Source organism: Sebastes umbrosus, chromosome 6, assembly GCF_015220745.1.
Source record: "Sebastes umbrosus isolate fSebUmb1 chromosome 6, fSebUmb1.pri, whole genome shotgun sequence".
Taxonomy (NCBI): domain Eukaryota; kingdom Metazoa; phylum Chordata; class Actinopteri; order Perciformes; family Sebastidae; genus Sebastes; species Sebastes umbrosus.
The window spans coordinates 11,696,232-11,720,591 of NC_051274.1; the positions used below are offsets into that span (position 1 = coordinate 11,696,232).

A 24,360-nucleotide genomic window follows, 5' to 3' on the forward strand; every position below is an offset into this window, starting at 1 on the left:
TGTGGGTTTATTATAGTAAAAGCAATGATGACAATGATGAATCGAAGGTTGACGATGTGATGGTGTGAAACTTACATTTTCGGTGGAATGCACTGAACACAATTATTCGTGTCGGCCTTGGTGTGAAAGGTTTGAATGAGAAAAATCGTTAACGAATATTCCATATTTTTGTTTTATTTTTTCGTTTCGTGCCCGGTGTGAAAAGGCCTCATGCTGTGATTTGGTATCAAAAACATTTAACAACTTTTGATTTCTGCAAGAATTGCATTTTCCGGCAATTTAATGGTGAGCACTTCTGTTATGGAAACTGCTCAGAAACCCCCTTATTGTCAATCTGAATGCTCTAGGTCTCTAGTTTGTGGCTGTAAAGTTTCATGAGGCTGTGATTATCCTAGAGGTCACCATAGGTCATTTTATACAGTGAGGTCAAGTTTCAAGAAATGGTCTCAGCACAAGGAAATGGTTACTATGGGGACTAAAATCAACATACATGAATACAATTGGAATCATTGGATCCACAAGAGTCTCAGCTTTCCAGTCATACCCAATTTATCTAAGACTGTTGAGGGACCCAAGTATGCATTTTAGAATAAGCAAAAATAACACATTTATACTGCATTCAAAAAACAAAAAAATTGCCCATGCCCCAAAATTGCATGTGATTATCATAATGTGGGCATGTCTGTAAGACTCGTGGGTACCTACAGAATGTTTATGGTATCTTATATTTTTCTGATTTGTAATCACCATCATTTAATGTGTTGTCTAATACTGTTTTCCTCAACCCATGCTTAATCAAAATTATTACTATTTCCACACAGTAAAATCACTGAAGTTGGAGGATTCTTATGCTATACTATGCTGACATAGTTGTTAACATCTCTAATGACTTGTTGTCTTTTGAACGCACATTGTGCATTATAGTAGTTATATATATATACTGTATATATGCAGTACCAGTACCAATATACATTAATCTGCCGTTATTCTTTTATGGTCTTCCTGTGCATCCCTTTGATGTGCAGTTGATACAGGGGTGTTGCAGTCGGTGAAGCTCATACAATTTGCATCCTCTTTATTTTTACACCTTCGCACTATGAACTTCCTGTTTCGATCCAAAGATATCATACATAGCACGGAGCCTCCCCACCGTAACCACAATATGTCGTCATGCTCTCTCAGCAAACCTTTCTGAAAGTGAGCAGTGACATTTTCAGAATAGTTTAAGTGCATTTTCTTTTTTAATCTGAGCTTTTTTGAGCTTGTTAACCGTAATATGACATTCACATAGATAAAACCTTGAGCCGGTACAATAAATGTGTAACAGTGGCAGATGGTGGAATACAATTGTTTAATTTCACTCGCATATCAGACAATTTACACCAGGGGAATTTAACTAGGGGCGATAGGCAGCCATAAAACAGCTTGACGGGCAATTAATATATACAGTATAATGTTTAACATGTTACTATTTTTCTTGTGTTACACCTTCATTATGTGATCTGAGCCATGGCCACACTACTAGAGTTTGTTGGAAGCGGATGGCTGAACATCCGACGAGCTCGCTGGAGTAGTCGTCTGAGCCGAGCAGGAATATCTTCACTTACATGGAGGTAAACCAGAGGGTTGAGAGCACTGTTCAGACACACAAGGCCACGACTTATCTGTTTAGCAATGTAGACTCCATTGAACCATTCACGGCATATCTTCTGTTTGGACAAAACTCTTGACCAGAGGCTGAGGTTCTTCAGTACATGATAGGGGATGTAGCAAACAGAGAAGAGAAGAATCAAGATGAGCAACAACTTCAAGCTTCTCTGTTTCAGTACCTTGTCGGTGGTATTTGTGCGGCAGAGAACGACAATCACATGTCCATAGCAGCCCAGTGTGATGAGGAATGGGATACAAAACCCAGTGAGTGTCCATCCAAGGCTGTATTTCAGGTAATCCTCAACATAGACGTTACTAGTGGTATCATGACATTTCTCAGTGTTGTTTCCAGATGTTTTGCTGTAGAACATGTCTGGAAGACTTTGAACGCTCACCAACAGCCAAACCATGACTGAGATCCCCACAGAGTGAGTGACAGTTATTCTTCCCATCACTCTCATTGGATGGACAATAGCCAGGTACCTGTACACACTTATACAAGTCAGGAACCCGATGCTGCCATATAAATTCAGGTTGAAGCAGAATCTTGTTATCTTGCAGAACGTATCTCCAAAGATCCATTTACTCTCCTTAAAGTGGTACACCATCAAAAATGGGAGCGTGAGCAGATACAGAATATCCGTTAGTCCAAGGTTGAGAATGAACACATTGACGTTACCCAGTTTCTTCCAGTTGTGCAGCAAAGACTTCAGTCCCCATCCATTAGCTACCACACCAATGATGAAGACTAAGATGAAAACAGAAGGCAGAAATCTGCCTGCAAAGCCAAAGTCAAGACGAGGACAAGAGGAGTTATTCATTCTGTCTTCTGGAAAGAAGTTAGTACAACTGTTTTTCCTCCGTGGTTGATCTGGCTTATGAGAGGTAAAAAGGCAGAAATCTGCTTGAAAAGTCAAAGCTGATTTTTTGACAAAATGTGTTGTTCATTGTCTTCTGGAAAGCAGTTAGTATAGGTCCTTCTCTCTGTGAGTGTGAGATAGAATAGATAGTACCAGAATCACAGCATGGGTGGTGCAGACAAGACTTCCTCTTTCACACACCACATGTAAGTTTCTGCACCTGCCAGTATCCAGGAAATGACATGGGTTGGCTGGTTTGTCTGATTTTTTAAATAGAAAATTAAAGTCGTCTAAAGTGAATCCATGATGAACCAAAGTAACAACTTAGCCTACAATTACAGGTTTATATGTGATTGTGTGGCCTCACGTATAGAATTTCTTTCTTTTTCTGACACCTCTGACAAAACCTTATGAGAAGTTGAAACTGAATGTTGAGCTCAAGTAACCTACGCTTCATTTCTAAAATGAGAGTTTAACAACATTTATGTTAGAATTATTATATTACACGGCTTTGTTGAATACTTAATTCTGATTGGTCAATCAAGGCGTTTTATGGTCTGCTATTTCTTTATAGCACACTGTTGCTATGTATAACATAACGTTGCTATGGGCGCAGTTGTGGTGTTGGACTCTCGCGGACCATTTTTGTGTTAAAAACGCTTCAGGGTTTATTTCACAACAATGGCTGGCTCACTGTACATTATCCCTTACATATTTCTGTGTCAAGGGGCAGCTCCAAGAAGTAGCCAGCTTCTCATTATTCAGATAGATTCCTTCAAGATAAAAAAGAGGATTTTATGCCTCTTTATGCCGTTCTCGTGAACGCGATATTTCAAGAACACCTGGAGGGAATTTTGGCACAAATGTCCACTTGGAATCAAGGATAAACTGATTAGATTTGGGTGATCAAAGGTCAAATGTCAAGGTCACTGTGTTTTTAGCCATAATTCAAGAATTAATATGCTAATTATAACAATTTCACACAAATGTCTAACAGGATAAAATGATGAAGTGATGACATTTTGGACAGACATGGATGAAAACTGTAAAGCTGGGCATACACTATACGATTTTAGCCCGTTTCTGGCCCGAATTTTGAGCCACACGACTCATTTTAGAGTTGGACCGAATTTCAGCTTTGTCGGGCGTCGTGTGCCGCGCAGTGTACGGGGAGGGGGAACCGAGGACCGATTAACTCCTCCCGACCGGCCGTCGGACAGTCGGATGAATTTCTGACATGTCAAAAATTTTGGTCGGCCGACCATAGGCTCTCGCACAGTTGAAGCAGAGCCACAAGCCGATTCCCCAACGTTAGTACTTTTTTCTACTTTTTTTTTTACAGTAATCAGAGCGTAGCTATCAAGATAACAGTGTACAATAGATGGTAAAACATAGCTTACTTACCTCCAATTCTCTCTGCAAAATGGTCAAGCCATACTGTCCACGTCTACCTTGCCACCTGCAAGTTCATATACGGCGGCGCCTCTTTTTAGACATTTCCGCGAACAGGACGGCACAGATGATCAGGACAGCATGTTTCTGCTTTGTTGGCATTATTGTGACCCATACAGACCTCTGCTAGCAAACAAACTTTACCTGCCTTGTAGCTTTCAAACAAATCTTTATTGACAACTGTCAACAGAACGCCCGCAGGAAGGGGAGCGAGGGCTCTTCCCTCTAAAAAGGTGAAGTCTGGCTTCCCTTGTGCGAAGAGGCATGATAAAACAATCCACACCTGACGCTGGGTCATTTTTAGCCCTCAATGCATGGTCATATCCCCAGCATGAAACACACCTGTCATGCCCATCCTCCATTGGCAATTTAACACTATAACCATTTTAAACAGGAATGGCCTGCAGTGTCTGCCATACTGACTGGACAAAGGAAAACAATTTTTTTTCTTTTTGTTCATTTTTTTTTTTTTTTTAAATCCAAAGAGTGCCTCTCTTTCGCACTCTTTGTCTTTATTTTATTTTATTTTCCCCAGAAATTAAACAACTCTCTAATACCCAGGAAGTGATGTCTCCAGGTAGCCAGTTCTGTGATGCGTTGACCCGGAAGCAGCACATGAGATTGTTTACATCTTTTTTTCTTTTTTTTTTTTAATGCCGGCTGCTACTGCCAGCAGCGTCTCTTTCCTCCCGGGACTCAGGTGCCGGCACGGGGACGCCCGCTGCGACTACATTTTGTAGCCGCAGACTACGTGTTCCGTACCCGCCGGAGCAGGGCAGGAACACACACACATACACCAGTGAACGTTCGCCGCTGTAGCCGATTTAACGGCACAGCTGACAAACTGCAATACGTCCTGGAAGCCCCGGTACCTCGGTCATCCGGATTAGCCGCCACACAGCACACCGGAGACCGGTTCTCCTTTCTTCCTTTCTATTCACACACCGGTCAACATTCGCCGCTGTAGCCGGCACAGCTGACAAACTGCCTCTGGACGTGTTAGCGACTTTCGCAATACGTCCTGGAAGCACCGGTAACTCGCCACGCAGCACACCGGAGACACGGTAACCAGACAGGGACAACAGCAGTCCGGGGAGGCTGCCAGAGACAGACGCCCGCTCCTTACACCAGGTAAGTGGACTCGATGCTGTAACCCTGATATTCTGGTTTGAGTTAAGTTTTTTTTTCTCTGTATCACACGCTCTGCACCAAAGTGGAGATCAAAATGGCAATGATCCCATGCCAGCGCATGCGCTTTATAGACTCGCGTCTGGGCGTGGCCGGCAGTGCCGGTGTGTCTTAAAAAGTATCCCCATTCCCCATACATATGGAATATGTAAGCTGGAGAGATAGTCTCGATACGATAGAGAACGGCCCGCAGGAGATGTTTTTTTTTCTATTTTACACGTATAGTGACTGACGATCGGACCGTACATTAGTCATTAATTTGGCTTCATTTTTCACATGAAATACCAAAAATGACTTTTCCTGCTGCTGTGTATTACTGTGTGGAAGTTTTTAACAGCTTATCAGCAAAAAGCAGAACTGTACTGCACAATAGTAGTTCATGAATGATGAAATGAAACGTCGTGAAAAGCTACAGTATCTACAACATAACTACCGGTATATAAATCTGTGAATACTATAATGGGAAAAAATATACATCAAAAACACAAAAATCATTGAGAGTACAAATGTAAAATATTGAGACATGTTTCATCTGTCCAGAATTATTTACAACAAAACAAAAAAATTAAGAAATAAGTGCAATGTCACGTGACTACAAACACAAAAACTGATAAAAGATGCATTGCTCACGTCAGAAAACAATATCTGTCAACACAAAGGTTGGAGTCATTCTGTGGCATAAATTCTATCAAACAAACATATTTCTAAATCATTGAAATTTGTTGTTTAAGACATTATGTTATCAGTGTAAATATGTCTTTAAAACTATCTTTCTGACCAAATCAACTTCATGGCCAACTGCGTCAGTTCATAGTTTAGGTCTTTTAGGTGAAAAAAAAACTATTTGAATTACAAGAAATAATTTTTCTAGGTCCAGATGCGGCAATGCAGAATTATTCAAATGTAATTGGTCCTCATGCCCAAAAATATTAACCCAGTGTAAAAAGAATCATGGGATTAATTACTACATTCTGACCTTTGTGGTGGCAGTTTCTGTTAAAACAAGACACAAACCAACGTAACAACTTGTCTTTCAGTGAATTTAATAAAAAGGCATACATTTATAACTAAAGCATCTGCAGATGGACTCACGAGCACAGCCACCTGTTGTGGACTGTGGCAAGTGAGCCCCGAATACAAAGAGTAGTCAGTATTTATACATTTAAAGCATAACATGAAGATAAGTGCAAAGAAGAAAGGAAGAGAAGGATAGAAAGTGTATCAATGCGTCAGCACACAGCAGACAACAGAGCATCACAAGACATAACAAGTATTTCAGCAATCTGTTGTTTGCAGTTACAGAGAACTAAAATGTCAGGTCACTGTCCTATGGTGACGAAGTTGAACATGTGAGGCCCTGAGATTATCTAAAGGTACAGTGTTAAACCGCAAATATGAAAATTGCCATTACACCTTCATATGACTAGTTCAGTCCTGCTTTTTTCAACTAAGGAACATTGCACGAATCAGACCCCAACTTCAGTCTAAAGATTTGGAGAAAGTCAACCATGCTTTTATCTCATTAACAAATCTACTCTATCTGTATCTGTATCTATATCTATTGACTGAAAGATAAATAAATAAAGAAGCAAATTTAAACAGAAATATAAATTTATGTAACATTCTAACAATTAATTAATGACTTTAACTAATTTGGCGTTTATTTTTTATAATTCTTTTTGCTGAATTTAATGACATATTTATTTATTTATTTAAGGAGTCCTTTATCTATTTATTTATTTTTGATTTTGGCAGGTTCTGCCCTCCATAGTAATGCTCATTATAAAACAAAAAACACATTGTTATATATATAAAAGTCAAAGTCCCAAGTTTGTTTTTGATGCTTAGCAGTTGTGGTGAAGTTAGTGTAACAATTGGCCAGAGGGTGGTGTCAAAGTCAAGGTTTTTAACTAACCTATATAAGAAAGTTTATCACGTTATGAGCACAAAAGTGAAAGAGATGTGTGTGGCAGTGAGCATCGTATTTCTTTGGGAGGGTTGTGCAAGCAGAAAGTTAATCATGTGTAGTTTTGGGTGAGCAAAAATATGAAAAATGAATGTAGGATGATATATGAGTTACTGTGGAGTGGCTGCTCTGCAGGTGCACTGAACTGACACTAACAGGACAGGGGAGTGAATTAAGTCAGTGAATTGCTTTCATATTTGTAGGTTTAGACATATTGGAAAAAATAAGTCAGTAATAATATTGTGTGTTTATTAAAAATATTCATAGATAAGAAAAAGCATCAACCATGACAAAATAATATACCGAAGACGGAGATAACCATATTGCTTTTTATGTGCAAAGCGAACAAACTATACGTATTTTGAACTTTATTAAACAATAGTAAACATTTATCTAACTGCCTATGGTTTTATCAGTCTCTTGTTTTAAATTCACAGTGAAAAGCTAATACTTTAAAACATTTGAGTGATTATTCATCTCTATTTATTTGCTTATATACCTGTATTTCTGTCTACAAATCAAAGCTTAGAGTATATGCTACATGTTGAACCGATTGGATTAAATCCTTTTCCTTAACAATGCAATAACATTTGAATTCATCATATACCAACAATCTATCACAGCAATAATTTCTGCCCCCCTCCTAATTCGCTTCTTTTGATTGAGTTTAGTCCCATCTTACTCCATGACCACACAGCATTATAATGCCCCCTCAATAAGTAACTGGAAGTGAAATAATTCAAACTGTACTTAATTTACTTAACAGAGCATAAAATTAATAAACCCATTTATATAAAACAATTAACATGATAATACAAGTTATATTTACAATTCTTATCATTACCTTTCATAAGTGATTCTTCCTTCCCTCTAATAGAATGAATATTCACTTAATATAGATGTGGCAATTAACATATACAGTATAATGTTTAACATGTTACTATTTTTTTTGTGGTACACCTTCATATGTGATCTGAGCCATGGCCACACTACTAGAGTTTGTTGGAGGCGGATGGCTGAACATCCGACGAGCTCGCTGGAGTAGTCGTCTAAGCTGAGCAGGAATATCTTCACTTCCATGGAGGTAAACCAGAGGGTTGAGAGCACTGTTCAGACACACAAGGCCACGACTTATCTGATGAGCCATGTAGACTCCATTGGACCATTCACGGCACATCTTCTGTTTAGACAAAACTCTTGACCAGAGGTTGAGGTTCTTCAGTACATGATAGGGGATGTAGCAAACAGAGAAGAGAAGGATCAAGATGAGCAACAACTTCAAGCTTCTCCGTTTCAGTACCTTGTCGGTGGTATTTGTGCGGCAGAGAACGACAATCACATGTCCATAGCAGCCCAGTGTGATGAGGAATGGGATACAAAACCCAGTGAGTGTCCATCCAAGGCTGTATTTCAGGTAATCCTCAACATAGATGGAACTGGTGGTATCATAACATTTTCCAGTTTTGTTTCCAGATGTTTTGCTGTAGAACATGTCTGGAAGATTTTGAATGTTCACCAACAGCCAAACCATGACTGAGATCCCCACAGAGTGAGTCAGAGTTAATCTTCCCATCATTCTCACTGGATGGACAATAGCCAGGTACCTGTACACACTTATACAAGTCAGGAACCCGATGCTGCCATATAAATTCAGATTGAAGCAGAATCTTGTTATCTTGCAGAATGTATCTCCAAAGATCCATTTACCCCCCTTAAAGTAGTACACCATCAAAAATGGGAGCGTGAGCAGATACAGAATATCTGCTAGTCCAAGGTTGAGAACAAAAACATTGATGATCTTTAGCTTCTTCCAGTTGTGCAGCAAAGACTTCAATCCCCATCCATTAACTACCAGACCGATGATGAAGACTAAGATGTAAACAGCAGGGAGAAATCTGCCTGCAAAGTGAAAGTTGATACGAGGACAAGAGGAGTTATTCATTCTGTCTCCTCCGTAAAAGCAGTAAATATTGTAAAGCGAGTATGCTATGGCGCAGAGAATGGTTGAAGTAGCTGAGGCAATTTGTCTTTAAAGGGTGCTTCCTGTGGAATATTATTCTTAGAAACTTATCATTGCAAGATTAAACAGGAAATGCATGTCATCTACCAAGGTGGGTAGATGCAATGACAAAATGGTATCTTGAAGTTGAATGTGGTTGTATGACGCCACATAGTTCATAATTCATGATTAAATAGAAAAGTTAAATGTGAATTCTGAAGAAGGGTTGATCCAATGATTAAATGACACACAGGATGCATGTAAACATATTTTTATCTTATGATGTAAAATGCCCCTTCATGAACAGGAACATAGCTCCCAAACGCCCCCCTCTTGTGGTATTCACAACCTCGTAAGTGGAACGTTTCTGAAAGCTCAGAGTTTAAGAGATGTGACGTGTTTTTTGAAGTTGTCAGAAATGGCAGGGGCCATGGAAGTTAATTTTTCGGTGCATAATAAGTTAATATATTGTATTTTTAGTTGTATATTGTTTTTATTCGTAATTTTATTTATTTTATAATTTATAGTCATTATACCTTTGTATTTTCCTGCATTATATTACCCATTTGCTAGCTTTTCTATTTCGCAGTACTTTTTTTTCCGCAGCTGTGTCGATTTCTTCGAATTTTGGTTGCCGATAAAAACAAGCCAACCAATAAAATAATGACTTTTGTTTAAAGGGACTGTTTGTAACTTTTTAAGCGTATAAATGTACCAGGTCGGGACACATGAGCACGCATATATATGCGAGCACGCATATATATGCGAGCGCGCATATGCGAACGCGTGGCCGGCGTCACTGCTACTCTGTCTGTCTTAACTCACACACCGCGCGCGTTCTCCCTGTCTCACTCCACCTCTAGACGTGAACGCGCGCTCACTCCACACTGCAGAAGAGTTAGTTTAGCTCTGAGAATATCTAGTGAATGTACAGTGGACGTTTGTGCAGAAATAACTGCTGCAGCTCCTCCAGACCAACAGAGGTTTCCCGTGTCTTGTGAAGTGACGGGGATCCGCAGAGAGAAACGTTATTGTCTCTGACCGGGTGCCGGTGTCTTCCCTGCTCTCTCCGGCTGCGGTCGGGAGGCGATAACGTTACTCGCTGCAGAGCCCCGCTGCCTTAGCCGGGGTTGAAGCAGGAAAAGCCAACACTAGAATCAGCAGTGATTCACGGAGAGACCTTCGTCTGGTCAGCTAACATTACTGCCAAGCAGGTGAAATATAGAGTAATATTGTGTTTTTAGCTGACGTGCGTCGCCTCACTGTTTTGAGCGATGCTTGTTCATGTCTATTTAGAGTGAGCAAGCGCGAGCAAGCGCGAGCAAGCGCGAGCAAGCGCGAGCCCGACGCTGACTTTCGTTGACTTAACGGCCACAGGTGTTGCTGTTAACAAGCATTTCTGAAAGAGACAAATAGTCCCTTTAAGCAATCAATAGATTTTCTCGGAAATCAATGTCGTGTTCATACCGCCACAAAACATTATGGATATTGATCGACTGATCCATTTGGTCTCACAAATAGTGTCCTCTTTAACTAACAAAGACAAGATTGTCAAGAAAATGAACATAAAGAAAACATCTGGGGAAGTATAGCAGTTTAACTTGCTTGTGATGGTGAGTAGTTGACAAACGAGGGGTAAACGTAATTCGTTGTCAGGGTAACGAATGGAGAACCATTCATTTCCAAGTGCATTGGATTATAAGTTTCAGAAATTACATGTGGTTGTTGTGAAAGGTATACTGTAAAGCCTGACCTTATAGGACAAGCAATAGCTGAACTTTAATTAGGCCTATTATTATTATTATTATTATTATTATTATTATTATTATCAGTAATAGAAGTATATGAGCTCACTGCCTTTCCTTAAGAAATCCACCGATCCCCAGAAGTATTACAGCTGACCATACCATACAACTGACCATAAAGCCTTGTACTGTAATAAATGCCATGTATCACACAATAATCACATATACTGTATATGATAAACACATTTAGACTATGTTTAGTCCAGTCATGATGAATGGTCAAAACCAATGCAATGAGGATCAGCATTGACACTCGTTATGATGACATGCTTATTTGGTGCCACCCATAGGAAATGCGACCACATTGTAACTTTTCTATACAGTATGGCACACTACAAGCCCATCTCCAGTGTGTAGAGGTGAGTGTGGGTTTATTATAGTAAAAGCAATGATGACAATGATGAATCGAAGGTTGACGATGTGATGGTGTGAAACTTACATTTTCGGTGGAATGCACTGAACACAATTATTCGTGTCGGCCTTGGTGTGAAAGGTTTGAATGAGAGAAATCGTTAACGAATATTCCATATTTTTGTTTTATTTTTTCGTTTCGTGCCCGGTGTGAAAAGGCCTCATGCTGTGATTTGGTATCAAAAACATTTAACAACTTTTGATTTCTGCAAGAATTGCATTTTCCGGCAATTTAATGGTGAGCACTTCTGTTATGGAAACTGCTCAGAAACCCCCTTATTGTCAATCTGAATGCTCTAGGTCTCTAGTTTGTGGCTGTAAAGTTTCATGAGGCTGTGATTATCCTAGAGGTCACCATAGGTCATTTTATACAGTGAGGTCAAGTTTCAAGAAATGGTCTCAGCACAAGGAAATGGTTACTATGGGGACTAAAATCAACATACATGAATACAATTGGAATCATTGGATCCACAAGAGTCTCAGCTTTCCAGTCATACCCAATTTATCTAAGACTGTTGAGGGACCCCAGTATGCATTTTAGAATAAGCAAAAATAACACATTTATACTGCATTCAAAAAACAAAAAAATTGCCCATGCCCCAAAATTGCATGTGATTATCATAATGTGGGCATGTCTGTAAGACTCGTGGGTACCTACAGAATGTTTATGGTATCTTATATTTTTCTGATTTGTAATCACCATCATTTAATGTGTTGTCTAATACTGTTTTCCTCAACCCATGCTTAATCAAAATTATTACTATTTCCACACAGTAAAATCACTAAAGTTGAAGGATTCTTATGCTATACTATGCTGACATAGTTGTTAACATCTCTAATGACTTGTTGTCTTTTGAACGCACATTGTGCATTATAGTAGTTATATATATATACTGTATATATGCAGTACCAGTACCAATATACATTAATCTGCCGTTATTCTTTTATGGTCTTCCTGTGCATCCCTTTGATGTGCAGTTGATACAGGGGTGTTGCAGTCGGTGAAGCTCATACAATTTGCATCCTCTTTATTTTTACACCTTCGCACTATGAACTTCCTGTTTCGATCCAAAGATATCATACATAGCACGGAGCCTCCCCACCGTAACCACAATATGTCGTCATGCTCTCTCAGCAAACCTTTCTGAAAGTGAGCAGTGACATTTTCAGAATAGTTTAAGTGCATTTTCTTTTTTAATCTGAGCTTTTTTGAGCTTGTTAACCGTAATATGACATTCACATAGATAAAACCTTGAGCCGGTACAATAAATGTGTAACAGTGGCAGATGATGCAATACAATTGTTTAATTTCACTCGCATATCAGACAATTTACACCAGGGGAATTTAACTAGGGGCGATAGGCAGCCATAAAACAGCTTGACGGGCAATTAATATATACAGTATAATATTTAACATGTTACTATTTTTCTTGTGTTACACCTTCATTATGTGATCTGAGCCATGGCCACACTACTAGAGTTTGTTGGAGGCGGATGGCTGAACATCTGACGAGCTCGCTGGAGAAGCTGTCTGAACTGAGCAGGAATATCTTCACTTACATGGAGGTAAACCAGAGGGTTGAGAGCACTGTTCAGACACACAAGGCCACGACTTATCTGTTTAGCAATGTAGACTCCATTGGACCATTCACGGCATATATTCTGTTTCCTCAAAACTCTTGACCAGAGGCTGAGGTTCTTCAGTACATGATAGGGGATGTAGCAAACAGAGAAGAGAAGGATCAAGATGAGCAACAACTTCAAGCTTCTCTGTTTCAGTACCTTGTCGGTGGTATTTGTGCGGCAGAGAACGACAATCACATGTCCATAGCAGCCCAGTGTGATGAGGAATGGGATACAAAACCCAGTGAGTGTCCATCCAAGGCTGTATTTCAGGTAATCCTCAACATAGATGGAACTGGTGGTATCATAACATTTCTCAGTGTTGTTTAGAGGTGTTTTGCTGTAGAACATGTCTGGAAGACTTTGAATGCTCACCAACAGCCAAACCATGACTGAGATCCCCAAAGAGTGAGTGACAGTTATTCTTCCCATCACTCTCATTGGATGGACAATGGCCAAGTACCTGTACACACTTATACAAGTCAGGAACCCGATGCTGCCATATAAATTCAGGTTGAAGCAGAATCTTGTTATCTTGCAGAATGTATCTCCAAAGATCCATTTCTCTGTCAAAATGTAGTACACCATCAAAAATGGTAGTGTGAGCAGATACAGAATATCTGCTAGTCCAAGGTTGAGAATGAACACATTGACGTTACCCAGCTTCTTCCAGTTGTGGAGCAAAGACTTCAATCCCCATCCATTAGCTACCAGACCAATAATGAAGACTAAGATGAAAACAGGAGGCAGAAATCTGGCTGTAAAGTCAAAGTCAACACGAGGACAAGAGGAGTTATTCATTCTGTCTTCTGGAAAGAAGTTAGTACAACTCTTTTCCTCCGTGGTTGATCTGGCTTATGAGAGGTAAAAAGGCAGAAATCTGCTTGAAAAGTCAGAGCTGATTTGTTGACAAATTGTGTTGTTCATTGTCTTCTGGAAAGCAGTTAGTATAGGTCCTTCTCTCTGTGAGTGTGAGATAGAATAGATAGTACCAGAATCACAGCATGGGTGGTGCAGACAAGACTTCCTCTTTCACACACCACATGTAAGTTTCTGCACCTGCCAGTATCCAGGAAATGACATGGGTTGGCTGGTTTGTCTGATTTTTTAAATAGAAAATTAAAGTCGTCTAAAGTGAATCAATGATGAGCCAAAGTAACAACTTAGCCTACAATTACAGGTTTATATGTGATTGTGTGGCCTCACGTGTAGAATTTCTTTATTTTTCTGACACCTCTGACAAAACCTTATGAGAAGTTGAAACTGAATGTTGAGCTCAAGTAACCTACACTTCATTTCTAACATGAGAGTTTAACAACATTTATGTTATGCCTATTATATTACACAGCTTTATTGAATACTCAATTCTGATTGGTCAATCACAGCGTTTTATGGTCTTATATTTCTTTATAGCACACTGTTGCTATGTATAACAGAACGTTGCTATGGGCGCAGTTGTGGTGTCGGACTCTGGCGGACCAGTTTTGTGTCAAAAACGCTTCAGGGTTTATTTCACAACAATGGCTGGCTCACTGTACATTATCCCTTACATATTTCTGTGTCAAGGGGCAGCTCCAAGAAGTAGCCAGCTTCTCATTATTCAGATAGATTCCTTCAAGATAAAGAAGAGGATTTTATGCCTCTTTATGCCGTTCTCGTGAACGTGATATTTCAAGAACACCTGGAGAGAATTTTGGCACAAATGTCCACTTGGAATCAAGGATAAACTGATTAGATTTGGGTGATCAAAGGTCAAATGTCAAGGTCACTGTGTTTTAAGCCATAACTCAAGAATTAATATGCTAATTATAACAATTTCACACAAATGTCTAACAGGATAAAATGATGAAGTGATGACATTTTGGACCGACATGGATGTAAACTGTATAGCTGGGCATACACTATACGATTTTAGCCCGTTTCTGGCCCGTATTTTGAGCCACACGACTCATTTTAGAGTCGGACCGAATTTCAGCTTTGTCGGGCGTCGTTTGCCGCGCAGTGTACGGGGAGGGGGAACCGAGGACCGATTAAGTCCTCCCGACTAGCCGTCGGATGAATTTCTGACATGTCAGAAATTTTGGTCGGCCGTCCATAGGCTCTCGTACAGTTGAAGCAGAGCCACGAGCCGATTCCCCAACGTTAGTACTTTTTTCTACTTTTTTTTTTACAGTAATCAGAGTGAGCTATCAAGATAACAGTGTACAATAGATGGTAAAACATAGCTAACTTACCTCCAATTCTCTCTGCAAAATGGTCGAGCCATATTGTCCACGCCTACCTTGCCAACTGCAAGTTCATATACGGCGGCGCCTCTTTTTAGACATTTCCACAAACAGGATGGCACAGATGATCAGGGCAGCATGTTTCTGCTTTGTTGGCATTATTGTGACCCGTACAGACCTCTGCTAGCAAACAAACTTTACCTGCCTTGTAGCTTTCAAACAAATCTTTATTGACAACTGTCAACAGAATGCCCACAGGAGACGACGAGCTTTGTTTTTTTGTCTATTTTACAGGTGTAGTGACTGACGATCGGACCGTACATTAGTCATTAATTTGGCTTAATTTTTCACATGAAATACAAAAAAATACTTTTCCTGCTGCTGTGTATTACTGTGTGGAAGTTTTTAACAGCTTATCAGCAAAAAGCAGAACTGTACTGCACAATAGTAGTTAATGAATGATGAAGTGAAACGTTGTGAAAAGCTACAGTATGTACAACATAACTACCGGTATATAAACCTGTGAATACTATAATGTGAAAAAATATACATCAAAAACACAGAAATCATTGAGAGTACAAATGTTAAATATTGAGACATGTTTCATCCGTCCAGAATTATTTACAACAAAACAGAAAAATTAAGAAATAAGTGCAATGTCACGTGACTACAAACACACAAAAACTGATAAAAGATGTATTGCTCACGTCAGAAAACAATATCTGTCAACACAAAGGTTGGAGTCATTCTGTGGAATAAATTCTCTCAAACAAACATATTTCTAAATCATTGAAATTGGCTCTTTAACACATTATGTTATCAGTGTAAATATGTCTTTAAAACTATCTTTGTGACCAAATCAACATCATGGCCAACTGCGTCAGTTCATAGTTTAGGTCTTTTAGGTGAAAAAAAAAAACTGTATTTGAATTACAAGAAATACGTTTTCTAGGTCCAGACGCAGCAATGCAGAATTACTCAAATGTAGTTTGTCCTCATGCCCAAAAATATTAACCCAGTGTAAAAAGAATCATGGGATTAATTGCTACATTTTGACCTTCATATGACTAGTTCAGTCCTGATTTTTTTCAACTAAGGAAAATTGCAAGAATTAGACCACAACTTCAGTCTAGAGAATTGGAGAAAGTCAACTATGCTTTTATCTCATTAACAAATTTTCTCTATCTGTATCTGTATCTATATCTATTGACTAAAAATCATCCAGAACTCTTAAAGGCACAGTGTGTAGGATTTGGGAGCTTCTAGTGGTGTGGTTGCAGATTACAACCAACTGAGTACCCCTCCGCTCACTCCTCCCTTTCCAAGACTGCAGTAACGTGAGCTGCCGAGTGCAAAACTGTAGTAACGCCGTTCGCCTCGCTCAGAGGCCATCCTTGCCATAATAACACCAGTTTAGGGGCAACGGAAGTCAGACGGCAGCTGGCGATACCACGGTTTTGCACTCTGCGGCTCATGTTACCACAGTTTCACAAGCGTGTCAGAGAACTACGGTGGCCTTCAGGTAACGTAAAAACATGAAAGTCTCTCTCTAGAGCCAGTGTTTAGTTTGTCCGTTCTGGGCTACTGTAGAAAAAGAACGGAGCAACATGGCGGACTCCTTGAAGAGGACCCGCTCCCTATGTAGATATGAAGGACTCATTCTAAGCTAACGAAAACGCAACGATTCTTAGTTTCAGGTGATTACATGGTGCCTTCAAATGGGGTCATGTTTACCGTGTTCACGAGAAAAGTACATATGAACGCTCCCCTTTTATGGTATTCACGACCTCGTAAGTGGAAAGTTTCTGAAAGCTCAGAGTTCATGAGTTGTGACGTGTTTGCTGACGTCAGAAATGGCGGAGGCCATGGAAGTTAATTTTTCGGTACATAAAAATACAGTATATTGTAATTTTGGTCGTATATTGTTTTTTTCTTCGTAATTTTATAATAGGTCTGAGGAAAATGTTGATATTCCCATCGGCCTCATCTTATACCTCTGTCATTATGCCTTTGCATTTCCTGCATTATGTTACCCGCTTGCTAGCTTGCTAAATTGTTAGCCTCTGTGGCTTCTCGACGCCAACAGTAACATTAATATTGCCGTTGCTTGGCAGCAGTGTTCTCACGACTTAACCACTTAACACCAAGCATATTGTGTACACTCTTCCCATGTTGTAAACACAAGCTCACAGGTTTCATTTGAAGGCACCAATACACTAATGAAAATATGGTTATGAATATTATATTCCATTTCTGCTAATGGATCCCCCGAAATGTTACACACTGTTCCTTTAACAAAAACTAAATATAAATCACACATGACACCAGCTTTAGTTTCTCTCCATTGGCTCTCTGTCACTTTGACATACAGTACAAGGCATTACATGATCAGGCACCTCTGTACTTAAAGGAGTTGCTGTGCCCTCTGACCTCTACGAGGAAAAGTCTCAGAAGGCAAATCAGTGCACATCTTTCTTTCAACCTACTTGTTTTCTTAAATCTATAACTTGGTGGGTTATACACTTATTTCGGCTTATTTCATATACTGTCTTTGCTGTCTCTTTTATCTCCCTCTTTCCCTTTTCTTCTTCTTGTATAGCACTTCAGTGTTTAAAAAGTGCTATATACTGTTAATTAAGTTTGCTTGCTTCCTCTAGATTTGCCAAATAATAAAAGCAGCGGAGTAATGGCCTCACAAGGGAAAAGGAGTTTGTGAATAAGTGCAGATTGAGATTGTACATGTGTGAAGATCAACGTCCATCCGAACTCAATCACAGTTTTTATCTACAATAATCATTTTCTCTTTCAATGTCCATAGATTAGAGGATGCCTCTGTGGATCCGCCTGGTGATACGAATCAGTCAGTGAATCAGTGCTTATACAGGCTGATCAGGGCCTGTACCCCCACAGAGCGGGGTTACTGTAAGGCGCGTAGGGGCAGTTGTTGTGACAAACACAGGAGTGGATCATCATCACAGGTCGCTGTAGCAGTCTGCCGGTGGGGCAGCGGAAGGTCACCTTAGCCGTGGTGGTCTGATACGGCGTGCAGCAGCGGAAGTCAGTGCACTGCCCGCAGTACCACAGCTGGTAGGCACGGGTGCTGTAGCAGCCCTGGTGAACGAGCCGAATGGGCCCCGGCGACGTGTAGCTGGCCTTGCACTGCCCCTGCCGTCCCCACTAGGAAAAAAGCACGCACATACTAAAACTTACACATCAAAACTCCACAGGGTACCTTTACTTTAAAATGTGGTCGTGCACAACAGCTCTGTCTTTGTAAAAGTCAATTTTGTTAAGTTTACCTTAGACCTATTTCTCTATCCATGCAGACAATTGCTCAGGTTTTTAGATATTTGTTTCTGAGAAAATCTGACCATAAAGGTTTCAGAGATAATCGTCTCCAAAGTCAGCACATAAAATCCCAAATATTCTTTGTAGGGCTGTCCAAGTTAACGCGATAATAACGCATTAACACAAATTCATTTTAACGCCACTAATTTCTTTAATACACAACAATTTGTGATTTTTAGGTTGTAGCTCAGTTTTAAAGCTAGAGTGAAGATACTGGCATCATATGAAACTAGAAAACCGAAAGGAATCCATTGGTACCAATCATGTCAAACTAGCTTGTTGCAAAGGAGGCTAAATAACGCTCCAACCTTAAATTGTGGCGAGGAAAAACTGGCATGGCCATTTTCAAATGGGTCCCTTGAACTCTGACCTCAAGATATGTGAATGAAAATGGGTTCTATGGGTACCCACAAGTCTCCCCTTTACAGACATGCCCACCTTATGATAATCACATGCAGTTTGGGGCAAGTCATAGTCAAGTCAGCACACTGACACACTGACAGCTGTTGTTGCCTGTTGGGTTTGAGTTTGCCATGTTATGATTTGAGAATATTTTTATGCTAAATGCAGTACCTGTGAGGGTTTCTGGACAATATTTGTCATTGTTTTGTGTTGTTAATTGATTTCCGATAATAAATATATACATACATTTGCATAAAGCAGGCATATTTATCCACTCCCATGTTGATAAGAGTATTAAATACTTGATAAATCTCCCTTTAAGGTACATTTTGAACAGATAAAAAATGTGTGATTAATTTGCGATTAATCACGATTAACTATGGACAATCATGCAATTAATTGCAATTAAATATTTTGATCAATTGACAGCCCTAAAAATGTTGTTTCCCTGTATTGTGTTGCATTGACCATAGAGATTTCAGAGATACAGTAATTGTGTCCAAACTCAGCACATAAACCAAAAAGATTTTTTTATGACTTGGGTGAACTGACCATTTTAAAGTCACCAGTGGAACCTAATGGGATATATGAACAGATAGAACCTGACATTATCCAGGAAGTAGAAATAAAAGAAACTCACCGTGGGTTTCCTCGGGAAGGGCTGAACTGTATGGCAAGGCCGCACTTTACAAAGTCGAGTTTCCATTTGTAGCTTGCATGCTGGGTTCTGGTTCGAGACGCGTGTGGAGACTCCAGCCCCACAGCTCTGGGAGCAGGCGCTCCACTGGGTGCTCTGCTCTATACAGGTGGAGGCAGGTGGGACCAGTTTGTTTAGAGGGTGAGCCATCGGGAGAGCTGGCCACAACCTGCCGGGTCTCATGGCTAAAGAAACCAAATAAAACAAAGACTGGAGTGAGAAGCAAATTCAGATCACATCACAGTGTGAGAACCTTGCCTCAGTGACTCACTTCCACTTCAACGTCTCATCTGATTGTTTTTTTTTTGCTCACAAAACTTTCCAATTCAAAACTAATCCAATGCTTTGGATTTTTGTGAATATAAAAAAAACAAAGCAAATTTCTGTTCCTCCCAAAGCAAACATGTATAAGTCATAATAATCAGCTGATCTTCAGGAATGACATCGCAGGTTTTGTATCCAAGAACAAAATGTTCTATTGCTGCTCTCGTAAGATTGTTTGACTCCGACAGTGTTTGCAATACCAGATGTTTTTAGAGTGGCTTCATTTCCCAAAACCCCCCCTCTCACATACACACTCCCCTTTTAATGGAGTAATAGTCTCTACATGGCTTCATATGTTTAATTGTTACACAGCTGCGGTTTGTTGATATGAAACTAGGAAACTTTGGACTTTTCCAAAGAAATGTGGGTTATATTTGGACTTTGGGAGTTTTCCTTTGGCCAGACACACCCCAGTTTAATACAAAAATGCTCCAGTAAAAACTTCCAGACATGACCACCAGTGACAAAATACTTATAAATGAAGGAAGGATTATGTTACCAGATGGACTGATCATCGATGAACAATGTTTGTAGCAGAGACATCCAGTGATAGTATAGAGATGTACATCTGACACTGAAAAATATGTTGTAAATATCCAGCTCTGATGTCAGGATATAATTTGAAGGAATAGTTCGACATTTTGGGAAATGCACTTATTTGCTTTCGAGCAAAGGCTTCGATGAGAAGATCGATACTACTCTTATGTCTGCTCATTAAATATGACGCTATAGAGCCAGGAGACGGTTAGCTTAGCTTAGCAAAAAGGCTGGAAAAGGGGGAAACAGCTAGCCTGGCTCTGTCCAAAGGTAAAAACCATGAATTGTTGTTTCAATACCTTGGTTTTTGTACGGGTGAAACAAGCAAGTTATAAGATGTTCATGTGTGAGCTTTAGAGGTGCTAGTAGGTGGATTTTATTTCCTAGTTGGCTAGGAATGAACTTGCTAATTTGAGGCAACAACACAAGCGTTTATTTAATGTGTCTCAATGATTTCATCCATATTTTTATTTTTTCTTTGTGAATTTTCAGTACAAAGTAGTGCACAAACTAACATCGCTGTCGTCCGCCATGTTTGTTTACACTAGAGTCACATTTTGATTGCGAGAGATTTTGCACGATTACCGTTTTTCTTTTTAGTCGGGACTCTTGTTGTTCATGAATGAATCTGTTAGTGTGTGGCGTGCTGTTTTGTCATTCGTTGCTCTCTTCCACACACTATAGGAACAAAACTGTCAAATGTATCATAACATGTCGTTATGTGAGGGGTCTCTCACATTTTCAAAATTCTAAATTGAAAAAATTGAAAAAATTCTAAATTCAAAAATGAAAAATCTTTTAGTGTAGACCAGCCTTAAACTAAGCTAATCTGCTGCAGGATGTAGCTTCATATTTACTGTACAGACATGAGTCATCATCTCATCTAACTCTCGGTAAGAAGAGAGTGAATAAGCATACTACGAAGATTCTACTGTATTTCACTGCTGCTGCTAGTAAGAAATACACTTCATAGCATAAATTAAGGCCTGCATTGGAGGATGTTCGATGTATTCCTCCTTTAAGGGTTGATTTAACAGTCATAACTCATCCATCCACCTGTAGAGGTTACCTGTGATGGCGTCCTGAATGACTGTGTTCTCCAGGTTTTCGCACACCCATTCCTTGCAGCATTTCCCCGGTAGCCGGACATGTTGCGGGTTGGGACAGTCCGGAGTGGGAAGACGGGCAGTCAGAGGACAAGCCGGCACACAGCTGACCCCTCCGCCTCTGCAGTGGCAGTAGGTGTCACAGGAGGGCTGAAAGGACTGGCCCTCGTGGTAAGTGATGCCTTTGAATTCGCAGCGCAGCTCCTCCTGACCTGTAAGAAACACACAGCACAGACGGTGTCTTAGCTTTCTCGACCACACCTGTGCCTTGGATTGATGTGGGAAATTTAATCAGGAAGTGATAGGATTAGATTAGGTGATGAAAGGGGGGGGGGATGGATGCAGGGGCATATAGCAAAGAGGGAAATGAGAGAGAGGGGTGAGGACACAGGAGCTGCTGTCCCTGCCAATGGTTATGTAGTTTTATGGGAAACCAGGCCTCTCTACTGAGAAACTGAGGAGTCTTTTTTTCAATCCATGAGTGTTGTCTCTGCAATCTATCATGCTGCTCAAAGGGCAGTCATTAGAGGAAATGTGTCAACAGCAATCCTGGAAATAGAAGTTGAAACGTTCTGGCAGAGCACCGCCACACGGCAGGCCGTCCTGCTCTGCTGAGCAGACTTACTGAGGCTCTATCATCCCTCCCTGTATGTCCTCCACTCTGTCCTACCCACACAGACATGGCCCTGGTTGTTTACTTGTTATAAGAGGCACTCACTGACACACTCCCCAGCGTCTCCGGGGAAGCTGGCGCTGTAGTCGCACTGCAGTCCTTTCTGGCCGTCGCAGGGGAACATCTCAGTGCAGGGCTCGCCTCGCTGCCGGGGACACACCTGGCAGCACCGGCAGCCATCCAGCACCAGCGGGACTCCTGATGGGCACTGGGGGACAGAACTGGGGCAAAGGCAGGGCCTGTCACACAGCTGGCACGCCACCTGCAAGGACAACACAGGTGGGACGCAGGTTAGGGGATGAGAGAACATCATTGTTGTCATCACCACAATGATCATAATCATCATCTAAATTATTATCCTCTTGACTACATTTTCCCATGAGGAGTAAAGCAAATATTATTGGTATTCTCAGAAACCGCATGCCGGAGTCCAACACAGTCAGGCCAAACCACTGTTCCCAATTACATGTATGTGGTGGAGCCAAAACACAGGCGAGACCTGGACGAGCCCAGTCTCACTTAACCAGAGCAGAAGAATCCCTTCTCTGCTTTACGACAGTGTTTAGAAAGACAGACCGCTGCTTGTTTTCACTCACTGTATTGTATTTCTACAAGGACAAGGACATTACACATTATCTCTTTACTGTTAATCAACTTTAAAACAGAATATTCAAGGATGCATTATCACAAAAAGATAATGTGGAAGAGAAAAATGTGTCCTTGAATGTGCAGACAATCTGGTGTCACAAGAGTTATGTCAATAAGTTTATTTGCTTATCTTTAGGGCTGAAATTATTTCATTTATTTCTCACTCTTATGATTATTTTTTTAAGCAAAAATGCCGAAAAATCTCTACTTCCAGCTTCTCAAATGTGAGGATTTGCTGCTTTTCTTTGTCTCATGTTATCTTAAACTAAATATTTTGGGGTTTTTGACTGTTAGTTGGACAAAAGTTAATGACTGTGATGGACATTTTTCACTATTTTCTGACATTTTAGCAAATCAATTAATCATGAAAATAATCAACAGATATTAAAACTTCACAGTTCAAATTATTAGTTACAGCCTTACTTGTCTTGTCTTGCACACATTGTAATCTTATTTATGTCCAGACAGGATGGTAATAATCTCCTCTTCTTCATTTCAAATCATGGTGGACAAGAAAATGTTAATCCACCCCAAAAACAAATAAAATAACTATAATTTATGGATAAATCATCACACTAAGACTCACAGAAAAAATCTTCAACAATTCCAATATTAATCAATCATGTAATATTGGAGCCAAGAAAAATCACAGGAAATCAGCTTAAAATTTCCACACCTACACTCTCTCTCTCACACACGCACACACACACACACACACACACACACACTATATAATCATCTCATTCAGAAGACACTACTGTAAGTAAGCAGGAGCAGGCCTCACCTGTGCAGCCACACACAGCAGTACTATCACACAGTCACACAGCAGTCGGTCCATGGGGGCTTGTGTTGCTGATGGAGCTCGGTCTGTCTCACTAACCTATGTGACGCTGTTTGCTAACTGCTCATTCTCGCGCCTGCTGACATTTATAAAGTCTGGACTCTGATGTCACAGACTGACTACCGTGTAAACAGCCACTGGACCGGCATCAGAAATGTTTCACATTCCTCCTCCCTGCTGCCCATTTCCACTTCCAGACACACACACACACCTCCACCCCCATGTCTTTCCCCTGTTTTTCCTCTCCTCCCTCTCTTTCCAGTCTTGTGGCGTTCTAAGTTTACACAGCTTAACACGAGCTGAAGGGAGAAAAATACATTAGGCCAGTTGTCTGCAAGTCAAACAACCTCCGGGGCTTTTGTGGTGACGATTTTTATCTTGCTGATGTTTTTACGGGCTGCTGCCTCACTGTATGGTGAGTCAGATATAGTAGATGATCTTTTGAAAAGATGGATATAGAGCAGATATTCCCACAATATTCATCCCCAAACCTAAAATACTTCTGAAACCCTAATGTGTAACTTCAGACAGATTGAAAAGAGATTAAATCCATCTCTTCCCTCTGGTTTCCATGGTGTAAGGGCAGCATGTCTGAGGCATGAACT

The 24,360-nt window shown here is 40.3% G+C and overlaps 4 protein-coding genes across 5 annotated transcripts; all 4 read right to left on the reverse strand.

Moving 5' to 3' along the window:
* Positions 1 to 1,368: 1,368 nt before the first annotated feature.
* Positions 1,369 to 9,074, reverse strand: LOC119490673 (P2Y purinoceptor 1-like). 2 transcript variants are annotated; one of them, XM_037774189.1, is made up of 2 exons: positions 8,077 to 9,074; positions 1,369 to 1,488 (listed from the first exon to the last, which is right to left on the reverse strand). In XM_037774189.1, exons 1-2 carry the CDS (start codon positions 9,056 to 9,058, stop codon positions 1,469 to 1,471), a joined length of 1,002 nt encoding a protein of 333 aa, XP_037630117.1. In that variant the 5' UTR covers positions 9,059 to 9,074; the 3' UTR covers positions 1,369 to 1,468. The 2 variants fall into 2 exon arrangements, with proteins under 2 accessions (XP_037630117.1, XP_037630116.1); XM_037774188.1 differs by lacking the exon at positions 1,369 to 1,488 and adding an exon at positions 6,502 to 6,563 and having other exon boundaries at positions 8,051 to 9,074.
* On the reverse strand, positions 1,494 to 2,489 carry LOC119490675 (P2Y purinoceptor 1-like). The gene has a single exon (XM_037774191.1). It carries the CDS (start codon positions 2,469 to 2,471, stop codon positions 1,494 to 1,496), a length of 978 nt encoding a protein of 325 aa, XP_037630119.1. The 5' UTR covers positions 2,472 to 2,489.
* Positions 9,075 to 11,888: 2,814 nt separating the features above from the next.
* Positions 11,889 to 13,940, reverse strand: LOC119490674 (P2Y purinoceptor 1-like). The gene has a single exon (XM_037774190.1). The coding sequence runs from the start codon at positions 13,753 to 13,755 to the stop codon at positions 12,778 to 12,780; it is 978 nt and encodes a 325-aa protein (XP_037630118.1). The 5' UTR covers positions 13,756 to 13,940; the 3' UTR covers positions 11,889 to 12,777.
* Positions 13,941 to 17,689: 3,749 nt separating this feature from the next.
* On the reverse strand, positions 17,690 to 23,925 carry ccn5 (cellular communication network factor 5). Its single transcript, XM_037771546.1, has 5 exons — positions 23,699 to 23,925; positions 22,312 to 22,528; positions 21,557 to 21,805; positions 19,570 to 19,811; positions 17,690 to 18,356 (listed from the first exon to the last, which is right to left on the reverse strand). Exons 1-5 carry the CDS (start codon positions 23,750 to 23,752, stop codon positions 18,069 to 18,071), a joined length of 1,050 nt encoding a protein of 349 aa, XP_037627474.1. The 5' UTR covers positions 23,753 to 23,925; the 3' UTR covers positions 17,690 to 18,068.
* Between the last annotated feature and the right edge of the window lie 435 nt (positions 23,926 to 24,360).